Source organism: Lynx rufus, unplaced genomic scaffold, assembly GCF_022079265.1.
Source record: "Lynx rufus isolate CCGP_SWC_20201006 ecotype Redwood Valley unplaced genomic scaffold, mLynRuf1.p SCAF_28, whole genome shotgun sequence".
Classification (NCBI taxonomy): Eukaryota; Metazoa; Chordata; class Mammalia; order Carnivora; family Felidae; genus Lynx; species Lynx rufus.
Genome location: NW_025814843.1, coordinates 12,264,514 through 12,280,565, shown reverse-complemented (window position 1 = coordinate 12,280,565; position 16,052 = coordinate 12,264,514). Strand labels below are relative to the sequence as shown.

General features: G+C 60.2%; 1 protein-coding gene across 1 annotated transcript; it reads left to right on the top strand.

Moving 5' to 3' along the window:
- The first annotated feature begins 1,994 nt into the window (after positions 1–1,994).
- Positions 1,995–15,867, top strand: TEKT1 (tektin 1). Its single transcript, XM_047090143.1, has 7 exons — positions 1,995–2,201; positions 6,050–6,215; positions 7,664–7,792; positions 8,215–8,358; positions 8,757–8,979; positions 14,838–15,034; positions 15,660–15,867. The coding sequence occupies exons 1-7, from the start codon at positions 2,012–2,014 to the stop codon at positions 15,865–15,867; spliced, it is 1,257 nt and encodes a 418-aa protein (XP_046946099.1). The 5' UTR covers positions 1,995–2,011.
- The last annotated feature ends 185 nt before the right edge of the window (positions 15,868–16,052 follow it).

The window sequence follows — 16,052 nt, the reverse complement described above, 5'->3', positions numbered from 1 at the left end:
TCTCCAGCACTTCTGGGAAGCCTCCGGGTCTGCAAACTGGGGACGCCCCCATGGTGGGTGGGGCCTCAGGCCCACCAGCTCCCAGGACACCGCCCCCTCCTTTCGCCCGCATGCGTGAGTCCAGCGCACCCGGGAGCCACACGACCCCCACCCGTCCCCGCGCTCGCCTTCCGAGCGGGAACCCCACGACACAGACAAAACACGCAGTTTCTCGCCGGGACACTGACCGCAGGACGCCCAGCTCGCTCCTTAAATAGACGCTTCTCGGGGATATCCCAGCTCCCCAGGATGCCATTGGACAGCAGCTTCTTAATATTCATGACGCTTCGCGGGACTCCCGGTCGCGTCGACGGCTCGCGAGACGTAGGGGGCGGGCTTCACGAGGCAAAGCCTCCTCTGATTGGTTGTTTTTAGAGGGAGGTTGCCTTCGATTGGCTGGTGTCAAGCGGTAAAATAGTCCGCCTCCTGGCCGGGAGATTTGAATGCCCATTTTCTGGGATTCGGGTTGTGTGGACGAGGACCATTCCGCATTTCTCCCCCAGCTGGGTAACTCGTTTATTTTCTGTTAGTGCGCACATATCCCGAGCGCTGTGCTCTCATTCCATAGCCGGGCAAGCTGCCCCCGACCCTCAACCCCCGACCCTCCCGGCTGCCAGTGCCTGCGCCTTCTCCCGCGGCCTCGGGTCCCGGCCCAACCCGCTGGGCCCCAGGGGCGCCGCGGCAGGGCCAGGCCAGGCGCAGGGCTCCCCACCCCAGACTCGGAGCTACGGTCACTGTCCCCTGCCTGGCGCCCCCCGCCGGGCGTGGGAGGTGCGCACCGACGAGCCCCCGGCCCACCTCCCCAGCCGCAGCTAGGCCGCAGGGTCCGCGCCTGCGCAGAGCCTCCCGGCCTCAGCACCCCCGCAGCGAGGCCGCAGGGTCCGCGCCTGCGCAATCCTCCCGGCCGCAGCCCCGCCCCCTTGGCCTGGGTGACGCGTCCCCGGTTGCCGCGGAGACGCGCCGTTGACCGGTAGGTTTTGCGGAGCCGGGAGCTGCAGGTGGGTGAGGGCGCCGCCCGGGAGCCGCGTGATCGGTGGTTCCCGGAGGTGAGTGCAGGGCGCCCACCCTCCCTCCCCGTCCGGCCTCTTGTCCATCTCCCTTGGATGGCCTCTTGTCCATCTCTGCTTGGATGCACCGAGGTCTTGGGGTGCATTTCGAGCCCGCATCCGGACGGACTCGGGGGGCCGTGGGAGGGTTGGAGGTTCTGGCCCCTGAGGGCCGTGTGCGGACAGGTGTTCTGGGGGGTGCTGCGTGAGGAGCAGGTGTGGGGGTCGGGGCGCTCTGGCCCCCGCAGGCCGCCTTCTCCCTTTTCTTTGTCGTGCAGAGGAGGGTCTGTTTCTTCCACCCGCCCGGCAGGCTCCAGACCCAGCTGTCTGGGTGCAGATGTCACAGGTGTTGGCTTGTCCAGGGAGCGGGGCTGGGTTCCTCTGCTGGCAGAACATACTAAAAGTGAACACTGCCCAGGACCCAGCCATTCTGATGAGTCTTAAAAATGCATGCCCGGGGTCGCCAAAGGACACGTGTGAGAATATTCCTGGCACACTCCAGATAGCCCCACGCTGGAGCGCCAAACACCCAAACACAGTAGAGGAGACAGATACATTCACGGCGTACTGAACAAGCCACTCACACAAACCACATCTAGGTGAGCGATGCGGGTGAATCTTACAAACATAAGGTTAAGCGGGGGCGGTCAGATGTCAAAGGGTACACGCTGTCTGATTGCACCTATAGCACCTTCAGAAACACCAGAACGTTTCTAGAGTGGAGTCAGACTACTGGTTGCCCCGTGGGAACGCGGGTGAAGGACAGTGACCCGAAGGGAGCGTGAGGTGCATACAGGTTATGCTTTAGGTGCTTTTTGGTATGTATGTCACACTTTCATACAAAGTGACATCAAAAAAAGGACAGATTGCTTTCTACGAAACTGAAGGAGGGTCTGCCTTTGTGGTCAGGACTTTGGGAAGCTGCAATGGCCAGACTTCTGCAACCTCCGCCCAAGTTCCTGCCGGCAGAATGGCACATGGCGAACGAGAACCAGTACCACAGAGCGGAGGCCGAGAGGTCCCGCTCCGAGCGCCTGGTGGCAGAAAGCCAGAGGCTTGTGGAGGAGATCGGAAAGACCACAAGAAAGTCTCAAAGCGACGTGAACAAGAAACTAGGTAAGGCAGGCCACGCGCTGCGCTTTCGCATGTGCCTGGATGCGGCCGGCGAGGCCCAGCCGCGGTGCCGTCTGCATTGGGCGCTCGCGAGTGGCAAGGGAGTACCCTGGAATAGTGGGGGAGACACGCGTGCTCTTCAGCTTCCGGCTTTAAGTTCACGGCCCCAAGACAGAGGCCCGGTAACCTAGCCCGCTTTCCAGCTCTCCGGTGTCCATTCCTCTGTGGATTCCAGGCACACTCACTGGGCGCCTAAGAGCATCAGACACGATTTAAAGGGCAGTGCCCTTAAACGAGCAAAACTCACATAAACATGAAATGAGACAAAACCTCCCAGGTGCCAAAGAGGTGACAGCTGGAGGGAAGAGGTGTGGCGGGGCCGCGCCCTCCCGGCGGGCTCTGGGGAGTAGACACAGCCCTCCACCTCCCACCTCTGCTGTCGGTGACGTCCCCTGAGTGTATGTCTGCGTCTTCTGTCTTGTCTTTGTGTGGGGACAGCAGTCCTACTGGCGGGGAATTTGGTTGCACCTGCAAAGACCCCGTATCCAAATCAGGCCACACGCACAGAGTGCTGGCAGTTACATCGACCCACAGGTGCCTCCCGTCGTGTGCTACACGTGTCACTGCAGGACCTCACTGAATGCACCCCTGCCTCTGTGCATCTTTCACACTCTGTCTGGAGAGACCTTCTCAGGGCTCAAGTCTAGAGGTCAGAGCAAGGGGCTCGTCAGTGCTGGGGCCTTTCCTGACCCCCAGCCTCCCTCCTTTGAGCCTCCACTGTGCTTTTTACGTGGTGAGAGAGAGTACAGACTTACTGAATTGAAACTGTTTTCGCGTCTCCCTCACACACGATGTCTTTCCATTGTGTCTCTTGGACCTCACGCCCGGTAGGGGCCTGGTAATCAGCATATTGGGTTCCTGAGTAAATTCTAGCAACAGGAGTCCAGGAGATAGCGTTCTGAGCGAGGAGGTGGCTCGGACGGAGCCACGAAGGCGGGAGGCGTGCAGCACTCCTGGTGTGCACACAGCGGGGTGGAGGGAGGCTGGCCAAGCCAAGGACAGCCGTGGGTTGGGAAGGCCCAGTTCGGTGGGAAGCCAGTCAGATGTGGGGGCAGAGGCGGCGGTCCGGGGTCATCACAGGGCAGAAAGGGGAGAGCCAGGCCATGCTGTCATGGGCAAGGAGGTCTTCCACTGTGTTGGTGGTTGTGCAAACGTCAGGGAGGCTGAGAGCCGGACGAGCAGGAATTGAACCGGGGACCTGTGGGTAACAGCTCCAGCGGGGCAGCGGCCGACGCAGCGTGAGGGTGGTGGTCAGGTACAAGCAGGCGTCGGGGGACATCAGGGCACGTGGTGGACACACGCGTTTGCCTTCCCTCCCTTTTAAAATTTCAACAAAGTCGGGGCGCCTGGGGGGCTCAGTCGGTGGAACATCTCACTTGGGCTCAGGTTATGATCTCACAGCGCGTGAGTTCTCCTGTCGGGCTCTGGGCTCACAGCTCGGATCCTGGAACCTACTTCAGATTCTGTGTCTGCCTCTCTTTCTGCCCCTCCCCTGCTTGCACTGTCTCTCTCAAAAATAACTAAACATTAAAAGAATAAAACTCCAACAACGTCATGTATGGCATTGATGAAGAGTGTGAGAGCTGGTGGGGCAAGGGAGTGAAGTGGAAACGTTGTGGAGAGAAGATTCTGGGGACAGAAAGCAGAAGGTCCAGGCAACAGGCGTAGGGACTGCAGGAAGCCCGTGCAGGTGGGGACAGGAAGATGCTGGCTGGGGCCTGTAGCAGATTCATGCTGTGGACACTGTGTGATGCTTAAGACCTAAGCGTCAGTTACCTCCGGCTCTGGACGTCCAGGGCAGAACTGGAGACGAGACTGGTTGGAAGAGTTTACAAAGAGCCCCTTCCCCACTGTGGCTCTGTCTCCCCCAGTGGAGAGTCACAGGCCTCAGTCCGTGCGAACACCAGCAGGCCCACAGGGGGCATCTGAGGACGATAGGGCCCGGGATCATCCGAGGAGAGAACCAGGTACGGGGGCGGACAAGCCCTGTGCCTGCAGAGAGATGTTCCAGCCAGGATTTCAGTCTCAGATGTAGTCAGCTGAGGGTCAGCCAACACGACATCTGTCTAACACGACAAGACACTCAGACAGACAGACGGATGGTCAGACGCACACAGGGCCAGAGAAGAAATTATATCATAAAGTCTTAAGGAAATTTGGAGAAGACGCTGTGTCCATAGACCAAGGAGAGTCTCAAAAAAGAACATTCGGGGCACGAGAAAGTGTTCTTGGGAACTAAAAATATCAGAGCAGGACATTTTTAAAAATTAAAAGAAGGATTGAAAGAGAAAGTGGAAGAATCTCCAGGATGTAGGGGAAAAACAAGACAGACAGTTGGATAACAGGAGAGGAGGGGTAAGAACTTGGGGACCCTGCGGGGAGGCTCTGTCTCTGACAGGGATTCAGAAGGAGCACGGAGAAGACGCAGGAGAGGAAACCACCTGCGGGGGGCCCTAGGAAGTTCCCCAGAACCGGAGGGTCTGTTTCCAGTGTCGGGCATACTCGAGTAAGGCCGACACTAGGGGAATAGGGAAGAGACCCCGGGAAAGCTTTTGGGCCGCACGCAGAGAATCAGGAATCCGGAGGGCTTCAGACTTCTCCGCAGGAGCTCCAGACCCTGGAGGGAAGTGAAGAGACGTCATCAAAATTCTAACGAAAATCACAGCCTGTAGTCTACATGTAGCCAAAGTCAAACGATGAAGGTAGAACGAAGGCTTTCGAAAATTTCCGGTCATGTGCCCCCGTGTCTCAGGAGGGCTTGCTTCACCTGTGGAGGGGCGTGAACAGGAGGAGGAGACAGATGGGACAGGGCTGCGGCAGGTGCACAGGGTGGGAGTTCTGGAGGAGACAGCTGGGGGGGTTGCTGTGGCAAGAGCACAGGGTGGGGGGTTCTGGAACAGACAGCTGGGGAGGGGGCTGTGGCAGGTGCACAGGGTCGGGGGTTCTGGAGGAGACAGGCATTGCCGGCGAGCCGGCAGGCAGAGAAAGCACTCCGGGCAGAGGTCCTGGGGAGTAAGCAAAGCCGTTGGCTAATTGATGGGTTTGAATATACCTGTGGGTCATAATTCTGTCAGAAAGTTGAAGGAAAAGTTAGTAATGAGTATCTGGAAAGTGAAACAAAAACACAACTACCAGCCCCTCCGAAAACAAAAACGTGTAAGAGAAGAAACTGATATTAGCACGCTGCCCGGCTCAGGTGTAAGTAGCATTCACATATTTGCAGTATCATAAACAAGTGTGAAATTATTGTTTAACCAGAAGCCAATGCGGCCGTATCGGGAAGACAGAAGGTCAGGGACGTGTTGTGTGAGCGCAGATCCTGGTCTTTTCCACCACAGGAAACTGACCGACGTCGTTGAAAGTGATCCTGAACAAGCAGCCGTGTGAGCAAATGCAGGAGGAAATTCTAAAAGCATTTAGAAGGCAGTTGCTTCCAGAAAGCGGGATTGGGTGGGGAAGGGTCTGCAAAACTTGGTCTGTTTGACTTTTCAAACACCGTAGGTTTCCAGCTTTGATCAGATTAAACGTTATGAAAAACACAGGTATTGAAGAATTAGAGCGACCCGCGTGGATGGTGTTTGCACGAACTCCACGTTGGTTTTGTAAGAGATCCCTTCCCTCCCTCCTGCCGCCCCACCCCGCCCTCCCCCAGTCGGCACCTAACAAGGACCCGAAGGTGCCCCAAGCAGCAGAGAACGTGTCCCGGCTGGTTTAGGTCTCTAATCCCAGAGCCGGTGGCCCCAGGAGCGGGCTGGCCCCCGTGTGACTCCGTGTCCTCTCTGTGTGCCCAGAACAGAGGCTCGAGGAGGTCAGGTTCTGGAAGAAGGAGCTGGATGACAAGCTGGAGGAGCTGGTGTGCACCACCGAAGACCTGCTCACCTACCGGACCAGACTGGAGAACGCGCTGGAGAGCCTGAAGGAGCCCCTGCACATCACCCAGATGTGCCTGGAGTACAGGTGGGCGGGGGGGGGGGGCTCCCCGAGGGACCTCTGCTGGGAGTCACCGGGTGCTGGGTGGCGGGTCGCCAGGGGCAAACGAGGACATGTTCTCTCGGCCTCCCGTGGTGGCGGGCAGCTGGCGGGCAGCGGAAAGAGCTCTTGTCTGCCTTAAGTGGAAGTTAGGGCTGGGTTTGTGCACGGCAAAACGGTGCTGAATTTAAATAGGGTGGTTTCTGTCTGTCTCACACTTAGGGGGTCTGCAGACGGCGCAGGGCTGGCACGGTGCGCGCCGTGCTAGGCTCTGGGCGTCTGCCGTCCCATGCTCTGCCGCATGCATTCATCCCCCCAGGTTACCTCGTGTCACCGGACGGCAGCCGGCGCTCCAGCCATTTCGTCTGTGTTCCCGCAAGGAGGAATAATTAGGGCTTGGTATTTGCCATTTCCACCTGCATCCCACTGACCAGAGCTTAGTCACATGGCCACGCCAGCGGTCTAGCGTGGACGCGCAGGGCAGGCCCAGCTCCTCCAGGACGGGTTTGCTCCCGTGCACCAAGCCACACGGGAGCATTTTGTCACCCAGAGGGCCCTGTGCAGACATACCTCTTACTGTCCCTTTGCTCCTACCAGTCCTAGGAGTGGGCGGTGCTGTCCGCTCTGGGGAGACACTGTTCCAGTTTTCACGGGGCCCCCCTGGGCTCACAGTCCTCTCCCTCCAACCCGATGCCTCCAAGATCAAGTGGCAGCTCCTTGGCCAGAGCCCCCAGGGTCCTAGCGACCAAGCCCAGGGACCTCTCCAGACCCTCACCTCACGCCCAGCAGTGGGGTGGGCTCAGTCGGGTGTGCAGAGTTTGAGACCTCGCGGCTGGAAGAGGTGGGGCCTTCCCGCCACGCATGGCCACGCGGGGTGGACCGAGAGATCGGCAGGGACGGGTCCTTCTGGGGGGAAAAATGGGTGACACTGGGTGAGATACTTGCTCTGAAGCGCCGTTTCCTCGAGTTTGCTGGAAAGGGCACGTCACAAATCCCCTTGAAAAGGTGGGCACGACACCTGTGGTGTCACGGACGCCCAGCGTGGGAATAGCGAGCTTGCGTTGTGGTTACTATGGAAGGGCATCTTTCTGGATTCAAATCCTTGGCAACAGTCAGGACCGGGTCCTGTTTCCAGGAAGGAAACGGGCGTGTTTGGAATTCTAAGTCAAAAGACGACGTTTCTAACGAACGAGTGAAAAGGAAAAGGCTTCTGAATGAAGGCCAAATTGAGGGGACGAGTGTATCCGTCGTGAGCAGTGAGCAATCGATCGTCTTCCTTGTGGTTTGGATATTTTGAAATCTCGCAGATACGGACCCGTGCACGTCCCGACCACGCCATCCAGACGGGTCTGGTCGTAGTCGAACTTGTTGTCCGGACAGACGGCGTGTCCGGCGTCCCCGACCCGTTGGATGAGCAGCCCCTTCCTCCCGTCCAGGGAGAAGCGTGTCGGCATCGACCTGGTGCACGACAAGGTGGAGCAAGAGCTGGTGAAGGAGGCCGAGATCATCCGCGGGGTGACGGCCTTGCTGACCCGCACCTTGGAGGAGGTGTCCGAGCAGATCAGGTGCGTCTGTGCGGCCCGCCTGCGTCCCCCGGGGCGTGCCCAGGAAACAGGCCCCAGGCGGCCCGGGAACACGCAGAATCAGGCCTATGTGACAGCCGCCTCTTGACCATGGGTGGGGACGGGGGGGGGGGGGCGGGGGGCAGGGATTCATCCCGAAGGACACGGAGCCGTTTCCCGCCAGCGCTCAGCCCTCACGTTCCGCACTCTTCCGCGCTGACATCAGGAGCCGTCCCGGTGGGACGGAGGGTCTGGAAGGCCAGGGTGGGTGACCCGGTGGTGAGCGTGGTGCCGGGGGCGGGCGGGAGGGGAGCAGGCACCGTGTCCTGCACCAGGCTCGCGGTGGCTGGTGTCCCAGGGTCTCCGGGGGCCCGCGGGGGCCGCCTGGGCGTCACAGAGGGAACCCCGCTTCCTTCTTCCTGCAGGCTGAACCGCTCGGCCAAGTACAACCTGGAGAAGGACCTGAAGGACAAGTTTGTGGCCCTGACCATCGACGACATTTGCTTCTCCCTCAACAACAACTCCCCGAACATCCGATGCTCGGAGAACGCCGTGAAGGTGGAGCCCCAGTGAGTGGCCCCGGACGGAGGGCGGCCCGGGTGACGTCCTGACGCGGCCCGGGGCGGGGGTGGGGGCGCCTCAGGGGCGTCTGATACAAAATCTCTAAGCAGTGAGAACTTGTCCTGTTTTAAATGTACGGGCGGCACGTTAATCACCCCCTTTCCGGCCCACACCCGCGGACACAGCCCGAGTCGGGTGCGCGTTTGCGGCGCCCGGCACCAGAGTGACAGAGGTGGCCACGGAGGGACCGCTGCTGGCTCTTTCTGGAGAGGGGGGCTTCCTGGTGCTCCCGACCCGGGGAGGGGGGGCAGGCCGAGCTTCCGCGGATCCGCGGGGCCCCGTCGCCCGTGCGCACCCCCTTCCGCAGCCCGACGCGCCGCGAGTGAGCGCGTGGCTTCCGTTTCAGCTCCGTGAGCCCGGAGGACTGGCTGGAGTTCTCCAACGCCAACGTGGAGAAGGCCGCCAAGCAGAGGAGCAGCTCCCTGGCGCTGAAGGCCCTGGTGGACCGGATCCTGTCCCAGACGGCCGGCGACCTGCGCAGGCAGTGTGACGCGGTGGACGCGGCGTTCAGGGACGGGCTGCAGGAGACCAAGGGCGCCAGGGACAAGCTGGCCGCTCACCTGGCCAAGGTGAGCCCCTCGGCGGGGGAAGCGGGAGGCTCGCCGGGGGTGGGGAGGGGCGGGCGGCGGGACCAGCCCGGCCCCCGGCCTATGCTCGTGGTCTGTAAGGAGGAAGGCTGTTCGGCCCCCCGGCTCAGCCGCAGGGCTCGGCTTCTGGGGTCGGAGGGGACTTGGCCCCGTTCGGGGCCTCTGCGTCGTCTCTACGAAGAGCAGGCCGTCTGCCCACCCCGGACCTCGGCTCCGCGCGCGTGCGAGGTGGCCACGTCCTTCGTGACTCCGAAATTCCACGAGTTCGTCGGATGCCGCCGATTCCCCAACCCCCGCCGGAGTTTCAGGATTCGGGCGCCGCGTGCCTCTCGGTCACCCGCTGCTGGGCTGCTGACCTGGCGTTCGGGACAAATTAGAACTACGGGGCCCTGACTTTCAGCATTTGCCGGTTTCTGGGTGTAAGTACTTGAGGCCGCCTACGTGGCGGCGGGCCGGCAGAGTTGCACTCGGACCTTGAACCCAGGCCTTGGCCGTCAGCTCGGCTGCGTGAGGAGCCACACGGGCAGAAAGCGGGGTTCAGTCGGCACCGCGGGGTTCAGCCAGCACCACGGGGTTCAGTCGGCACCGTGGGGTTCAGTAAGTACCTGGTGGGATTCAGTCAGCACCTCGCAGGATTGAGTCGGCACCACAGGGTTCAGTCAGCACCTGGTGGGATTCAGTCAGCACCTCGCAGGATTGAGTCGGCACCACAGGGTTCAGTCAGCACCTGGTGGGATTCAGTCAGCACCTGGCGGGGCTCAGTAAGGACCTGGCGGGATTCAGTCAGCACCTTGGGGTTCATTCAGCACCATGGGGTTCAGTCAGCACCGCGGGGTTTAGTCAGCAACTGGCGGGATTCAGTCAGTACCACTGGATTCAGTCAGCCCCTGGTGGGATTCAGTCAACACCACGGGGTTCAGTCAGCACCTGGCAGGATGCAGTCAGCCACATGGGGTTCAGTCAGCACCTGGTGGGGTTCGGTCAGCCCCTGGCGGGATTCAGTCAGCACCGCGGGATTCACTCAGCACCGTGGGATTCATTCAGTAACACGGTATTCACTCAGCACTTGGCGGGGTTCGGTCAGCACCTGGCGGGTTTCAGTCAGCACCGCGGGGTTTAGTCAGCACCTGGCGGGATTCAGTCAGCACCTGGCGGGGCTCAGTAAGTACCTGGCGGGATTCACTCAGCACCGCGGGATTCATTCAGTAACACGGTATTCACTCAGCACTTGGCGGGGTTCGGTCAGCACCGCGGAATTCACTCAGCACTTGGCAGGGTTCGGTCAGCGCCTGTCGGGTTTCAGTCAGCACCGCGGGAGCGAGAAGTGCCTGGCGGGTGAGCGTGCGGACCCTGGACGGATGGAGCCCGTGTGGCGCTGGGGGGCCCCCTTAACGTTTGTGCACTTTTATGACGGACCCCCAGGTGCAGCAGCCGGGAGACACAGCTGACGAGGCCCACGGGCCCTAGAGGCGGACGCACGCTCAGGGTCGGGAGGAGACGCGGGTGGCCGGGGCCCACGGCGGGCGTGAGGGGCCCGGGCTTCCTGGGGTTTCCTGGGCAGACGCGGCAGGGCCGACAGAGCAGCTCGGGACCGGCCCGAGTGATGTGAGAGGTTCTTTGGGCCTCGGGGGTGTCCCGGCACCTGGCCCTGGGAGGCTGAGGCGGAGAGATACGGCCCCCGGGCTCGGGGCGCACAGAGCGGGCCGAGCCCCAGACCATCAGTCTGCCGGCAGCGGGCGCAGGCCGGCCCCTTGGCCGTCGCCAGGCCCTCCCCACCGGGAAGGGTTTGTGTTTTGATGGCAGAGCATCAGAACGTACAGAAAATTGACAGCGCGCGCAATCCGCCTGAGCCCCGTTGCTCATCTTCCTCGCTGATAAAGTCGGGAGCTGTCTGGGTGGGTCAGGGTTACGCCAGACAGCCCCGGCCAGACCCCCAGGACGTGCCGCTCACGAGTTACACGCGTTCACGTACGCACGTGTATGTGGCTCATACGACGTATCCCCGGTACAAATTGGCGGCCGCCGCCGAGAGTGGTATTAACGGCCAGGGAGCAGGAGGAGGCTTGGTGGGGGCCCCGGAAGGAAGGCGGGTCTGAGGCAGGAAGGAGGCAGAGGGTAGCCTGGGGCAGGAGGGGTCGCGGCCCCCGGAGCTGAGGACCCGGGGGTGCTGAGTCCACAAGGGATCCAGCCGTCTGGACAGGCTGGGGAGTCCGGTTCGGTGAGACCCGGCAGACCCCGCAGGGCGGCCTGGGGGGCAGCAGGTGGGGGTGGGGCCTCAGCCGCAGGACTGCCGCCAGTGCACGCGACAATGAGAGGGGCAGCGTCGTGGTCCCTGTCTCTAAGGTGAGGACGCTGAGGCCAGAAAGGTTGACAGCTTTGTTACGGCCCCGGGGCTCACGGGCTCACGGGCGACAGCGCCGGGCGCGGAGCCCGGGCCGGGTGGCTCCCGTCACCGCCTCCCGTCACGGCGACCGCAAAGGCTGTGTCTCTGCCGACCCCACGCGTGGGAGGGATGGGCGGGCACGTGGGGGGGTGGGACGCAGGCCACGTGTCACAGGAGGCGACCCACACGCACCCTGCAATCATTCCGATGTTCACAAGAGTCAGCACGGGGACTGTCCCCTCTCCTATGGGCGGATCGGAGACAAGGCTGCTGTGGGGGTTGGTGACCTCGCCCTGGGAGTGGCGGGTCAGGGATCCCCCAGGTCGGGGAGCGGAGGGGTCGGAGAACGCAGGGCCAGGGAGCCATGGGGTCCGGGAGCTCGGCGTCTGGGAGCCTGTGCCCTGAATGGGTGACTGAGGCTGCCGGCACCGTCTGGCTCTGAGACGAAAAGCCTCAGGCCCAGCCGGGCAGCTCACGGGGAACAAGACGGATCGTCCGAGTCACGCGCCTCGTTCCTCGAGTGACCATCGGTGGGCTTCTAACGCGCTTAGCGCTTCAACCCTTCTTGCAGAAGGACCGAGGGTCACCAGCAAATTCGCATCCTCGGGCCGCCCTTCCTCAGCTGCCGCCATCGAACGCGACCTGATTAACTCGCCCTCGGTGAGCGGCTTTCCCGCGTGGCTGACGGAAGGGCCGCTCGAGCCTCACTCGGACCCTCAGTTTCATTTTTGTGAAGAAATCCCGCTCCTGGGGGCGGGGAATGTTGCGCCGTGTGGCGCAGACGTCGGGCCCTGCTGTGCAGTCTCCTTGATTAACAAACGCCCCCCCTTGATGCGCCTTAAACGTGCAAAACGCAAGGCTGCTTTCCTTGTGTTACCGTAACGAGCGTGCGCTGGTGTACCAAGTAAGGTGGCAGTGCGTGGCCACAGAAGTCGCGCCGTCGGGTCACGACCGTGGCTTTGGGGTTTGTGATGTTTGGGGCAGCGCAAAGTGATGACAGCCCGGCCCGTGCCGTCTGCCAACCCGCCACCATAGTCCAGAAGGAGCCACTGTAATGAATGCGCGTGGCTGTGTTCCAGTAAAACCTCGTTTATGGGCACCGAAATTTGAATTTTATATAATTTTCACATGACGTGAAATCTCATTCTTTTGTTTTTTTCAACCACTTAGATACGTGAACACCTGTCTTTAACTTTTTTTTTTATAGTATACTTATTTTCGAGACAGGGAGAGAGGGTGTGTGCATATGAGCATGGGTGAGTGAGGGAGAGACAGAATCCGAAGCAGCCTCCATGCTGCCAGTGCAGAGCCCGACGCCAGGGCGTGACCCTGTGAACCGTGAGATCGGGACCTGAGCCGAAAGCAAGAGTTGGACGCTTCACCGGCCGAGCCACCCAGGCGCCCTGTGAAAACCTTCCTTTAAAGAGAAAAGATGGGCCACAGACTCGGAGAAAAGCCGTGCAAAACACACGTCCGATAAGGGACCAGTACCCAAAATAGGCAAAGAGCTCTTAAAACTCACCAAGAAGGAGACAAACAGACCAACTGAAGCACGGGCAAAAGACGTGAACGGACACGTCACAGGAGGAGACACGGGTGGCTGAGCACGAGGGAAGAGGCACCACGCGGTCGGTCACCAGGGAGGCGCCTGTGAAGGCAGCGGGACGCCGTGCGCACCTGCAGAAAATCCAGCAGGTGGACGGCGCTACACGCTGGCGAGGAGGCGGAGCAACGGGCTGTCAGTCCGTCCTGGTGGGAGCGGGGAGGGCAGCTCGGCAGTCTTAGGAAACCGAGCGCGCGCATAAATCCCAGCGGTCTCGCTGCGGGGCGTTTGCCCAGATGTGTTGAGAATTTATGTCCACACGAAACCCTGCATCCGAACGTTCGTAGGACTTTACTCACGATCGTCGAAACTTGGAAGCAACCAAGGTGTCCTTCGATAGATGAACGGACGGAGAGGCCGTGGTCCATCCACACGACGGAATGTTACCCAGAGAAAGAGAAACGAGCTGTGAAGCCACAGAGAGATGTGGAGGAACCTCAGCGATCGCTAAATGAGAGGCGTCCATCTGAAATCCAAGCCGAGCTAGGCACTGTCTGATCCCACCCACGTGATGTTCTGGAGAGGGCGTGGCTATAGGGACGGGCGTGGCCGGGGTCTCCGTGAGGGGGAGGGGTAAACAGGAGGTGCATGGGGGGGGCGGTTTAGGGCAGTGAAGTCATCCCGTGTGACCTGTGTCAGCACACGTGTCCAGATCCACAGGATGTGCACAGTGAGCCCTAACGTCACTGTCGACTAGTTACTAACGTGTCAGCACGGTTCACCGATTGTGGCAAACGCGCGACACCGATGCCAGACGCTGATGATGGAGAAATCCGCCCTCCAGGGAGAGGGGGTACATGGGAACTCTGGACATGCCGCTCGTTTGCTGAAACCCTAAAACTGCTCTTGAAAAGAGTCTGCTAATTAAAAAGACAATTTTTTTTTTTTAATTTTGTGTACAAACAAAAACAGGCATCAGACTGGGTTTGGCCATACTGCTGAGTCCTGACCTAACCCATGGTGACTAATTTTGTTTTCAAGAATCTGTGTGTATTTTGGGTATTTTAAGCATTTGTGAAATTTAAGAGAATGTAGCCTGTTTTTAAAGGATTATAACTTGAGCCGAACTCGGATGCTTAACCGACTGAGCCACCCAGGTGCCCCAAGAGGTCTTATGTTTTAAAAACACGTACTCAACTTTTTAAGACTAATGTGATATAATATCTGGGATTTGCTTTAAAATGGTTGAGTGGATGGGCAGGGCTGGGATGGAAAAGAGCTGACCATATAGTGATTGCTGCTTAAATTGATGAGGGGCCCACCGGGGTCACTATCCTCTCTACTTCTGTGTTCTTCTGGAAATTTCCATGATGCAAAGTTTAAAAACAAAAAAGCTTAAGGAAGAAATACAATTTCAAACTAGTTAAGTATTCATCTAAAACCCCAAGTCACTTCTAAGTGATCTTTTCTGCGCACAAGCCCCCATCAAAGAGACCCCGAGGCAGCTCGTCCACTCTCTCCAGGCTTCTAGGGTGGACCCCGGGCCAGCGGGCAGACCGACAGGGAAACGGGCAGCTTTCTGCTCCCGGCACAGGGCACCCAGCCGAGGTCGGGGGGCAGCCTGCAGCCCACGCTCAGGGCGTTCTCCAGGGAACCCACGTGCCCGGGGAAGGACGTGAGGCGACAGTGGCCTCGTTCATCCCACCGGCGAGGTTCTGAGGGTCGGTGAGCCTCCTCGCCGGCCAGCTGTGCCCTCGGCAGGGAGGAGAGGTCAGGCGCGTCCCGGGGCCCTGCGGGGGCGCAAGTCTGAGGTCCCGCCTTGCTCACCTACGTGATCACAGCAGACGTGAGAGTGTGTGCGGCCGAGTGCTGAACGGCACAGCCCGCCCTCACTGTCTCTGATCTGTTTGCAAGGTCATGGAAGAGATTGCTTGCCAGGAGAAAAATGTCACGGTTCTCGAAAAGGCCATCGCTGACCAGGAAGGACCCGCCAAGGTGGCTCACACGCGCCTGGAGACCAGAACGCACCGGCCTAACGTGGAGCTGTGTCGCGATGCCGCGCAGTGTCGGCTGGTCAGGGAGGTCCAAGAGATCGCCCACAGCGTCGCCAGGTAGGGGGCGGCCGGCACTCGGGGTGCACAGGACTGTGCACGTGGACTGTGAACAGGGCTGGGCAGAGCCACGTGGGCATGAGTGCATTTGCACCGGTGAAGTTCGAGGGCTCCCTTTCTAGAGGGCGGCCACTTGCTGTCACACAGAAAATGGGTCCCAAGGTTTAAATTTTTCTGGAGCCCAAATCCAGACGTTTAGGTAAAAATCCACAGTTGTTTTTTTAATTTTTTAAAGATATTTTATTTATTTTTGATAGAGACAGAGCACAAGTGGGGGAGGGGCAAAGAGAGAGGGAGACACAGAATCCGAAGCAGGCTCCAGCCTCCGAGCTGTCAACACAGAGCCCGACGTGGGGCTGGAACCCACGAACTGCGAGATCATGACCTGAGCCGAAGTCGGACGCTCAACCGACTGAGCTACCTAGGGGCCCCCCAAAATCCACAGTTTTAAGCATTGGCAGTTGGGGGGGTTTCTGCCTTGGGAATCTGGCCCCCTTTGAAGTCTCTGTGGGGAGGAAACTATCAATCTGGCTTCTGTCCTGAACACATGAACACATCCCCCCCCCCCCCCCCCCCCGGCACCTGGCCCCGGGAAAAGCGCCCCAGGTTCTCCCTCTTCTCCTAGACTCAAGGAGACCTTGGCCCGGGCTCAGGCGGAGCTGAAGGGCCTGAACTGCAGGCAGCTGGCCCTGCAGGAGGAGGTCCAGGTGAAGGAAAATACCATCTACATCGACGAGGTGCTGTGCACCCACATGAGGAAGTCCATCCCCCCGAGGGACGGGGGCGACCAGGGCGAGTGGGCGGGGGGCCCCCGCCCCGACGCCGTCCGCTGATTGTGCCCACGGTTCAGATGCTGATTAAAGCACTTCACGATCGATCGGTGGCACAGAGCTCTCGCTTCAGGGAGGCGGGACTGCGGTCAGAGACACAAGCTCTGGGCGGGGCCTCGGGGCCGAGGTTTGGGGGGAGGCTCCGGGCCACTGGTTGGGCAGTGGTGGCTCCCCAGTTGCACCCCGTG

Excerpts from the sequence above, each read along its gene's own strand:
- TEKT1 (XM_047090143.1), top strand. The coding sequence starts at position 2,012 with ATGGCCAGACTTCTGCAACCTCCGCCCAAGTTCCTGCCGGCAGAATGG. Across the intron at positions 8,359-8,756 it reads GCCGTGAAGGTGGAGCCCCA|CTCCGTGAGCCCGGAGGACT; the intron begins GTGAGTGGCCCC and ends CTTCCGTTTCAG. Across the intron at positions 8,980-14,837 it reads TGGCCGCTCACCTGGCCAAG|GTCATGGAAGAGATTGCTTG; the intron begins GTGAGCCCCTCG and ends TCTGTTTGCAAG.